The sequence below is a fragment of the Quercus lobata genome, chromosome 2 (genome assembly GCF_001633185.2).
Source record: "Quercus lobata isolate SW786 chromosome 2, ValleyOak3.0 Primary Assembly, whole genome shotgun sequence".
Lineage (NCBI taxonomy): Eukaryota > Viridiplantae > Streptophyta > Magnoliopsida > Fagales > Fagaceae > Quercus > Quercus lobata.
In genome coordinates, this window is record NC_044905.1 from 88545537 (window position 1) to 88556588 (window position 11052).

General features: G+C 36.5%; 1 protein-coding gene across 1 annotated transcript; it reads left to right on the forward strand.

The window, feature by feature from the left end:
- The first annotated feature begins 8763 nt into the window (after positions 1-8763).
- On the forward strand, positions 8764-10429 carry LOC115973658. The gene is made up of 3 exons (XM_031093916.1): positions 8764-8898; positions 9009-9385; positions 9445-10429. Exons 1-3 carry the CDS (start codon positions 8764-8766, stop codon positions 10427-10429), a joined length of 1497 nt encoding a protein of 498 aa, XP_030949776.1.
- The last annotated feature ends 623 nt before the right edge of the window (positions 10430-11052 follow it).

Here is an 11052-nt window from a genome sequence, read left to right on the forward strand (position 1 = left end):
AGCATTAAGATTATATTAATCATTCTCATTTGCAATTTGAGTTGGCATTAACCTTTTTTTTTTTTTCCTTATAAATTTATTTATCTGCATTTGACAATTTAATGGATAAGGGTGCTGAGGTTTAAACTTGAACTTTTTCATTTAAAGCATTAAAAAGTAACAGTTGAGTTACGAGATTTTTTGCTATGTTTATTAGAAGCAGATAAAAATTGACCAAAATAGTATCTAGAAAAAAAAATAATTTTAAAAATTGTATATAAATATTTTTTTTCCCTAGAAAAAAAAAAAAGCTAATCTGCTTTAAGCCTTTATGCTTGGTAAGATTTATATTTGATTTTGATGGTTTGAATCAATAATCACTTCTCTATGACCTTCAACTGCCCACCAATATAAAATAAGAATCACCAAATCAACAGATAAGTTATGCTTATATTGTTTATAGTATTGCGTGATAGGGGAAATCAATTAGGTACCAAAGCTTGTTTCATTGTATAGTTGTGTTAATGCAGTATTTTATTATTATATTTTTGAAAGATACTTTAGCTAAAAATAAACTAGAAAAAGAAAGATGAATGCTATGGGGTAACAAAAACCACAAGCAAATGGGATAACCATGCCTCTATCACAACTAGAGTGAGTAATCCAATGATAAAGACTCACTTAGTTGAGACTTTGGAGTTCATATCATTATTTGGAAACGTCAAGATACAATAGTGTTGGTTCATTCTCAATTCCTTTGGCTAGTGCTACTCTTACCCTATTAGAGCTAAGGAGGTTAGAAAAATTATTATAATATATGGTATCAATTAACTTTTCAAAGTGAACATATTTTTGGAATATCTTCAAAATAGAAAAACAATACAAAATTAGGGAAAGTATTAATCACTATTAAAATTGAATTCCGTTGACTTTACCAAAATGATGAACACTATTTTGAAATATCCTAAATATAATACAATACAACAATACCAAGGAATATAGGATAATGTTTTTGTCTGAACCAATTTAGAGGAAAGTTCTTCCGATCTACTAGGTGGTAACTTGAAAAAATTATCCACATGACCTACTTAATATTAATGTAATTTGTTTAAATGATTTAATAAATTATGTGATTTTATATAAGGGTTAATTTTATAAATCGAACACATAATAGGTCTTTTTGGAGGAAATTTTTGTTTATAGAGCATGAAATTTTCTAAAAAGTTAGGGTTACAACAAAAATTCACAATAATACTCAACTTGCTTACCATGTTCTTCTCGGCCGCCGCTGCCCGCGCGGGGGGGGGGGGGGGGGGGAACCTTGCTTACTATCTCATACATGAGCCATTAAAAAAAAAAAACACAAAATTAAATTGCAGATTATGGTGAGCCCTGGTGAGCCCAGGTGCAAGTGAGAGAACTTGTTGTGATATTGGCTTTATTGTAATTTTCTTTTTAAATGAGCCCCACTTCATTTCTCATTATTAATGAAATGGAATAGGATTTCTTTTATGGAGGATAATGATATTTTATATTTTTATCTTAAATAATCATCACAAGATATCCATTGTCAAAAGACGTAAAAATCATTTATTACGATTCCTACTAATGTATTAAATATATATTACAAATATGTTAGGTTTTATTTTATTATTATTATTTTTATTTTTTTATTTTTTTTACTTCTTAAATAAGACTCATATTAGTAGGTTTAGTTAGCTTAACTAGTAAGGTATTTTTTCGTTTAGTAAAAAATATTTTATCCAAACCTTATCTACACCATAAAAATTGATTGATGTCTTAGCCTAATTATAAAAAAAAATTATTTTAGAGTGGATGTCATTGGTTCAAATTTATTGTGTATATATACACGGCATAACTCTTTATTGATTTTATACTATTTATAATTTTTTTTATATATGGTACTCATCAAATTAAAATATCTTTTAAATGATGTATCTCAAATATCTTTTTAGTTAATTTTTTTTTAATAAAAATAAAAGTTTAAATAAGATTGTTTAAGATTTGAATGAAATGAGAAGATTGAACTCATTATTATATTATAAAGTGGGGGTTCATACTTCATATTGAAATATATATATATATATATATATATATTTCCTAAGAATTCAACAATTAAAATAATAGTAAATTTTAGTTAAAAATAATAATAAAACAATAAGAGTATAGAAGAGTTTTTATAATATAAAAGGAATATATATATATATGAATCTGATATAATCGTTGTCAAGAATAAGAGAAAGTATATTCTGTATGTATCTCTCGGAATATGTGAATATCATCAATGTTTAGGACCCACATGTCATGAGAGGGCTAATTATATAAACATAGGAAACAACAAAAAAAAAAAAAAAATCCTTTTCCCCATAATAGAAAGAGATTTTATTTCTTTGTTGAGGTGGTAAAAAGTTCAAAATAGAAAGATTGAAGAGCTATTTAGAATTTAAGACTAATAAAGCTTAGCTGAAGAAAGAGAGAGGTTAGAAGCCGAGCCAAAGTGAGTAGCTTTCCTTATTTATGACGCATGGCATAATCCCAAGGAATTTGGAATATCCAAATCGCTTCCCGATAAAATTGGGTTTTATTTAAATAATCATATGTCTTCGTGCAATTGCAAAGCTTTCATCTTTGTTTGTGACGGCAAGGTCAAATGTCAATTATATTAGAGGAAAAGTTTATTCGGAGATAAGATCTCAAAAGTGGGACTCACCATTTTCACACGCAATGAACGTGTCCGAGTATGCACATTCAATTTTTGAAGCTTACACTTCTCCAAAAAATAATTAAAACAAGGTTATAGGTGGGATTTTTATTTTTGGGACTATTGTTTTCTCTAGTTTGGCCTTTCCAAGAGAAGATTCGGATTTGTCTTTAGGATATTCCATATTTGGGACTTGGATCCTAGAGAGAACGTAGTACTATGTTCTTGGAAAAATGGTCCCCTCAAATTACTCCACTTTTGTTTTTTTTTGGTTTCTTTCCCATTCTATTATTTTCTTTCATTAACAAGAAGATTTATATATTTTTTTTCTTAGAAAACCATCCTTCATTTTCAAAGTTTCTTTGAATCTTTTCTTTTACTTTCACTTGTTGCACCATAAATGGTTTTAATACTTTTTTGGAAAGTTTTTTTCGTAGACTTTTGTCTTGCCTCTTCATTGTGCACAGAACAAAATCTTCCATAATATAGGGGAAACTAGAAGAACTTTATTCTAAATGTAAAGATGGGTTTGATGTAATATGTACAATTGTACATTGCCAAGTTAAAGCACCTTTACAAATTTTGTTTTTATTAGTTTGAGTCAAAAAGATTTGGTTTCAGATACAGAGTGGTAATGTGGGATAGTGTGAAGAGCCATGCACTTGCATGATTTGAATTTTTTTTTTTTTTTTGAGAAGAAAGACATCAACTTTATTCAGGCTGATTTGAAGGTTTTTTTTTTTTTTTTTTTTTTTGGTTTTGTTTTAAAGTTATGATAGTATTTCAAATTTCAAATTTACAACATTTGCTTCATGATTATTACTTTTTATTATCAGGTCAAAATACTAATTGAATTTGATTTTTTATAATAATATGTTATTATAAAAATACATTGACACACAACTAAATTAAAAAAAAAAAAAAAAAAAGTAATTGGCATTCATGGTGCAAGTTGACTTATTGTAAAGCCAGCCAGCTTACTTCTTCTTAAATATAATGATATAAATTGTATAAGAATATTTTAATTTTGCACATGTGTGCACATTCTGTACATATGCTCGCTCACGCGTATGCGTGTGCACTCACACACACACACACATATATATATATATATATATATTTATAGACTAATTAAATCTAGACTCGTTTTTTATTAACAAGAGATTTCATTAATCAACCCCAAAAATCCGTACAAAAGTACAAAGCACTAGCTGTAAACTAGCTAGAAGATCAAGAAAACACCTCCCAATCAGAACTACAGCAGCAACTATGAAATTATGATCACCAAACACAGCAAACCACCATGGCTAGATCAAAGATAGACAAATGTATTAATTAAACCTTAGCTTCATATATACTCACCAATATCTATTATGTTTTAAACAATTATATGTAGTTTGATTAGAATTTAGAAATCTTGATTTTGGTATGGTAATGAAAACAGGTTGTATGCATGAACTGAACTTGGTTTTCATATAAGGGAGGGGAAAGAAGATAAAGTACACCATTTTTATTAATTCAAGAACTAAGGAGGCCAGGAGCAATTTCTAAGAGAAGGATTAAAAAAAAAAGAAAAAGGAAGAAGAGAAGAAAAATATGTGTAATTTTTTAAAATTGAAGAGATAAATACTGAAAGACTAATCTCCAATTTACAATTACATGATACACTTGTCTGAATCACATAGTTGAAATATAGAAGGAGTGTTATCCTGCCAATTATTCTTGCTCTCCTGGAAGAATAAAAAAATATATTATACATATATTCACGGGAAGCATATAAATTAGAATTGCATGCTTGTGTATTAAAATAACACATAGGTTTAAATTACATCATATATAAATGTGGTTAATATAATGTTGCATCACCGAGTACTTTTTATTTTTATTTTTTTGAGAATCAATGCTACTAATATCATTATCCAAAAAATAATAATAATACCTATTATTTATGATTTTAACCATTACTCTGCTAGATTATGTGTTTGCTTTGTACAGTTTATACTTATGTTAAATTTCTTAGTAACAATATATCATTTACAATCAAATCTCTAATTTTAGAAGGGTTTCTCTGGCTGGCTAGGGTTTAGGGTTTTGCCTTGAACACGCCGCCTGTAGAATATTGTACCTAGCTTAGTCTAGGTTTCTTATACCCTTCAGCCTCCGTGGAGACTGGTAGGATGGACTGTACTGTGAGTGGCATCACATAGCGAGGCAGCGGTTGAGATAGATGAATAACCATGGCTGGTTTGGATGAGATGTGGGCAAAATTTTCTCTGTCAGAGGAGGAAGAACGTGGTGCTGAAGTTTCACAATAGAAGGAGTTGCTTGTTCATAGGCTGGCGGGCAAGTTTCTCACGAAGCGTGTGCTGAATGTGGAGGCTGTTGCTCGCACTTTTAAACCCCTTTGGAAACCTATTGGAGAACTGAAGATTTGTGACATTGGGGACAACATATTACTGTTTGAGTTTGATGATGCACTTGATCTGGAACGTGTGCTGGAGTACGAACCTTGGTCTTTCGACAGGAACCTGGTAGTTTTTCAACGGACTGTTGATGCTGAATCGGCATTGTCTCTTGACTATTCATCCGCCACTTTCTGGATGCAAATTCACAACATTCCACAGAACTTTGCCACCCAGGAGACGGGAGAATCAATTGGTAATAAGTTGGGCTCAGTGGTGCAGGTGGCCGACCCCGAAGACGACGGCACAGGGGGTGAGTTTTTAAGGGTGAGAATTAAAATCGACATCTCACGGCCATTGCCAAGGTGCTGCAAGCTCTGGAATGATGGTAAACTCGTGGGTTGGGTGGGCTTGAGATTTGAGCGCCTCCCTAACTTTTGCTACTGGTGTGGGAGAGTTGGACATGGGGAGAGGGATTGTGAGTTTGGCTGCGCAGTATGGGGCGTTTGCGAAGGGAAGATCAGCAATACGGTGATTGGCTTAGGGCAGAGGCAGTCAGAGCATCAAGGAAGACGGTGACTGTGATTGCAGGAGCTACTCGCAGCCAAGTTCCATGGGCAAAGCACAAGCAACGTCAAGCTCAAGGACACGGCAGCAGGGGCGGAATAGCAGATCCAACAAGCTCTTATAGCGGAACGAACCTTAAGTCACAGGGGGAATGCAGAGGAGACAAAAACACTGCTGCATCCAAACCGGTGGCACCTATAATTGTGGAGGGTGGGTGTGGAAGCACTTCAGACAGCGAGCGCATGGCGACTAGCAAATGTAGAGTGCTTGAGGAAGAACAATCCGTGAGACTAGATCAGAATATAGTGAACCTGTCCATTGGGGAAGAAACTAACCTCCAAGATATTGGGAGAAAACTTTCGGGTAAGGACAAGCATGTGGGGTGTGGTGTGCAATCTAGTTCCCTGGATGACAAATCTGCCACCTCAAAGCCAACACCACAATCTACAAGGGGTTGGAAAAGATTAGCATGTGAGGTGGGAAATTATGAGCATGGAGCAAAAGAGGGGTGTGGGACCGATGTGGAGGGTTTAAAAAATGTTTATGGGAAATATGGTATGGACATGGAGATTGATGGAATATATGTGGGGAAGAAGCATTGCGTGGAAGGTGCCAGTCAAATGGAAGACCAAAATTCTAAGGTGGTTACTGGGTCCCAGCACCACCGTGCTCAATGAGTTGCCTTAATTGGAACTGTCGTGGGCTTGGGAACCCACAGACAGAGGATGAAGTAGTTGCTCTTGTGACTACAAAAGATCCCAAGTTGGTTTTCTTAATGGAAACCAAAGTTGATAAACCTATTTTGGAAAGGGTTGGTAGACGAATTCAATTTACTAATCTTTTCATTGTTCTTCTTATTAATTCAGGTGGTGGTCTTGCATTGTATTGGAATTCCGAGCTTGTTGTGGATGTTCAATCTTTTTCAAATCGCCACATAGATGCTTTTATCAACCATGGAGTGGATGACGCCTGGCGTTTCACAGGTTTCTATGGAGATCCTGAGACGACCAGCCGGGAAAACTCCTGGTCTTTACTTCGAGAGTTGAGCCGCCGTTCAACCTTGCCTTGGGTATGTATGGAGGATTTCAATGAAATTTTGTTTGCTGATGAGAAACTGGGTTGGTTGGATAGGCCAGAGAGACAAATGCAAAGTTTTAGGGATGCCTTAGACTACTGTAGACTGAAAGATCTTGGCTTCAATGGATACCCTTTCACTTGGTGTAATCGTAGGCCAGGTGATCAAAATACCTGGATTCGGCTGGACAGAGGGGTTGCTACCATTGATTGGATTTTACGGTTCCCCACTACCCGATTCATCATCTAGATGCTTTTCATTCTGATCATAAGCCTTTGTTGCTTTGCCCAGATTCTGAGTATAAACGATTTTATAGAAGGGGCAAACCGTTCCGTTTTGAAGCAATGTGGTTAAAAGTCCTTTCCTGTGAATCGGTGATTAAAGATGCTTGGGGTGAACATGTTGTGTCTGAGTCGGTCTGGGGATTCCAAAAAAAGATTGCGGCTTGCCAAAATAATTTGAAGGTGTGGAACAAAAATTGTTTTGGGCATGTCCGTAACTCTTTAAAAAAGAAACTTAAAGAATTGCAGGAGGCAGAAGAAGGTGGGAGTTATCGAACTAACCCAAGGAGAATCTACATGTTGAGGGAAGAAATACAAAGGCTGAAAAATAGGGAAGAATGCATGTGGAAGCAGCGGTCTCGGAATGCTTGGCTTAAGGAAGGTGATAGCAATTCTCGTTTTTTCCATTGTCGGGCTAATCAGAGGAATCGGAGAAATTTTATCACAGGTTTGGAGGATAATGATGGGGTGTGGAGAGAGGTTGAGGGCCGAATGGGAGGCATCATTGAGGATTATTTCAAGGACATCTTTACTACATCCAATCCTTCAAGATTTGAGGAAATTTTGGGTGGTGTTCACTCGGCCATATCTGAGGAGGATGCAGGGTTGCTAGGCCGTGACTTCCAAGCTAGTGAGGTTAAGCTTGCTCTTGATCAAATGGCCCCTCTTACTGCCCCTAGACCTGATGGTATGTCCCCTATCTTTTATAAATCTTTTTGGAACATTGTGGTACTTCTGTGGTGCTTAATGCTCTTAATTCTGGTGTGGTCCCTGAGTCGTTAAACTCCACTTTTATTGCTTTAATCCCAAAAGTAAAACACCTTAAGAAAGTGGCAGATTTTCGCCCTATCAGTTTGTGTAATGTGGTTTATAAACTGATTTCTAAGGTTTTGGTTAATCATTTGAAAAAATTCCTTGCCTGTGCTATTCCGGAAACTCAGAGTGCATTTTTATCAGGTAGACTTATTTCAGATAACGTTCTTGTGGCCTTTGAAACTCTTCACTATCTGAAGAGGAAAACCATTGGGAAGGTGAGTCAGATGGCTTTGAAACTTGATATGAGTAAGGCTTATGACAGGGTAGAATGGGAATTTTTGGAGCGGGCTATGCAGCATCTTGGGCTGGGGGAGAGGTTTGTGTCTCTCATTATGTCTTGCATTAGCACTGTGACCTATTCGGTTCTAGTGAATGGCCAGCCTGTTGGTAACATCAAACCTAGTCGTGGTCTACGTCAAGGAGATCCTCTGTCCCCCTATCTTTTCCTTATGTGTGCCATGGGTTTACAAAGTCTGTTGCATAATGCTGAAATGGAGGGGCATATCAGGGGTGTGGCCATTTGTAGGAATGGGCCAAAAGTCTCTCATTTGTTCTTTGCAGATGATAGTGTGCTGTTTTGTAGTGCTAAAAAAGCTGAGTGCCAAAAGATTCTTGATATTCCAGTTGTTTATGAGAGAGGGCCAGGGCAGAAAATTAACCGGGAGAAAACTAATTTATTTTTTAGCTCCAATACCCCTCATGAGGTCCAAGTCCGAATTCAGCAGATTTTGGGTGTCCCTTCTATCCGTTGAGAAATATTTGGGTTTGCCGGCTTTGGTGGGTAGGGCAAAAAAACAAAGTTTCATCTACATCAAAGAAAGGGTATGGAAAAAGCTTCAAGGGTGGAAAGAAAAATTATTGTCTCAGGCAGGTAGGGAAGTGCTGATTAAGTCAGTAATTCAGGCGATCCCGACTTACACCATGTGTTGCTTTAAACTTCCCAAGGGCCTTGTAAGGGACCTGGAAAGCATGATTCGCAAATTTTGGTGGGGATATAGTGCAGAGCATCGGAAAACCCACTGGGTAAAATGGGAACGATTATGTGAAGCCAAAGAAGTAGGTGGGCTGGGTTTTAGAGAGATTGAAAAATTTAATGATGCCTTATTGGCTAAACAAGTCTGGAGAATGATCAATAATACTGATTCTCTTTGTATCGTGTTTTTAAGGCACGGTTCTTCCCGGATTGCTCCATTTTAGAGGCAAAAGAATCAAGTTCCGGTTCCTATGCATGGAAAAGCATTATTGGTGCTAGAGATGTGATTCGAAAAGGTATGGTTTGGCGTATTGGGACAGGGGAGGCAGTGTGTATTAAGGAGGATAGGTGGCTGCCTGGACGTGTAAACGGTTCAGTCATTTCTCCCCTTCCTTCTATGGCTCCGGAAGTGAAAGTGAGTTCCTTGATTGATCCAGAAAGAGTCGCTTGGAGAACAGAGGTTGTGCAGCAACTATTTCTACCCTATGAAGCTGACATGATCTTGGGTATTCCATTGAGCTCTCGACGCCCCGATGATCGCATTATTTGGGCACACACACCATCTGGTATGTTTACATCTTGTAGTGCTTATAAGCTACTGGTTTCTTGTGATATCTCTACTAGTGCAGGTGGATCAAATCCGGACAGCCAGAAAAAATTCTGGAAAGGTATCTGGCAGCTTCGGTACCCAACAAAATAAGGCATTTTGCGTGGAGAATTTGCAACAATGCTCTGCCTACACTGGTCAATCTTCACCGACGCAGCATTGTGCCTAGTCTGATCTGTGCCCAGTGCCAAAACTATCCTGAAGACGCTCTCCATGCAATATGGTGCTGCGAAACCATCAAAGGAGCTTGGTCGGCCTTGGAGTGGATCCGTCAAACTGCACCGCCACAGCCTGCATCCTTTAGCGATCTACTAGCTGGATTCCTGTCCTGTGGAGAAGAATTCAGAGCTAAGATCTTCGTGACCAGTGCGTGGTTCCTCTGGAATAGAAGGAATGCTGTCCATTTTGGCCGCCCCTCATTGCCTGTGGATAGCATATGCAGCAGAGCAGGAAACTACTTGCAGGAATTTTTGCAAGCTCAGATAGAAGAGCCAATTCCAATTCGTCTTCCTCCCAGTCAGCAGTGGCGTCCTCCGGATCATCATTGTTTAAAAATAAATTTCGATGCAGCGATGTTTCGTCGACCAAGTAAGGCGGCCGTTGGTGTCGTTATCCGCAACAATGCAGGTGAAGTTGAAGGTGCTCTGTCCTCGTCCATTCCCATGGCCCATTTGGTGGCTGATCTTGAAGCCTTAGCATGTTTGAAGGCTGTCCAGTTTGCATTGGAACTGGGTATTACTAGAGCAGTGTTTGAAGGCGATAAAGCAGTTATCATTAACGCCCTCCTACACGGTGCGGGTGTATTTGCTTCTTTTGGCAATACTTTGGATGATATACGCATGCTTTCTTCGGTTTTTCAGTTTGTAGAATTTATTTTTGTTAATCGAGGTTGTAACTCGGTAGCTGATGCTTTGGCCAAAAAAGCTAAGCTTATAGTTGGGGATCAGGTTTGGCTTCATGATGTGCCAGTAGACATTGCCCCCTTAGTTAGTCTTGACGTTCATTGAATCTATTAGTTTTATTTCAATAAATTGCCCAGGTCCTTGATCTGGTTTCTCAAAAAAAAAAAACTCTAATTTTAGGCATTGTTTAAAATATAAAAAATTTGAAATTTTAATATTTTATATATGAAATAAGTATCAATTAATGATTATGTTTTTTTTTATAGAAAGAATTAATGATTATGCTAATATTTTGCAAGCGTGAGAAATGATGAGATAATATAATCTTACAATAATATAATAACAATAAATAATGTTATTATTGAAATACAAATATAATGAAAAACTTTTAAGTTATATAATATTGCAAGGGATTACACTTCGTATTGCTTAGAAATAATATACTATATATTTTTGCTTAAAAAAAATAAAACCCAAACTAAGGATAAGAATATACCTCACTATTCAAGTTCCCTTATGCTCCTCCATGCCGACCTACCCTACCTGCTCTTGAAAGCTGTCTGTCCATCCTTATTCTATTTATAATCTCCCTAACGGTAACATGTGTCATGATCATAAAAATGTGATTTTTTTATATTTTAATTTACACTATTTTTCATTAAATATAGATAGTTGTAAATGTCCGCTTTAATTTAAAGTGTACCTAGTAATATGCTCCCTTATTTTAT

What these genes read in the sequence shown, in the direction of transcription:
- LOC115973658 (XM_031093916.1), top strand. Translation starts at nt 8,764, where the DNA reads ATGTGTTGCTTTAAACTTCCCAAGGGCCTTGTAAGGGACCTGGAAAGC. An exon ending in GATTATGTGAAGCCAAAGAA is followed by an intron (nt 8,899 to 9,008) that starts GTAGGTGGGCTG and finishes CGTGTTTTTAAG; the next exon opens with GCACGGTTCTTCCCGGATTG. An exon ending in GCACACACACCATCTGGTAT is followed by an intron (nt 9,386 to 9,444) that starts GTTTACATCTTG and finishes CTACTAGTGCAG; the next exon opens with GTGGATCAAATCCGGACAGC.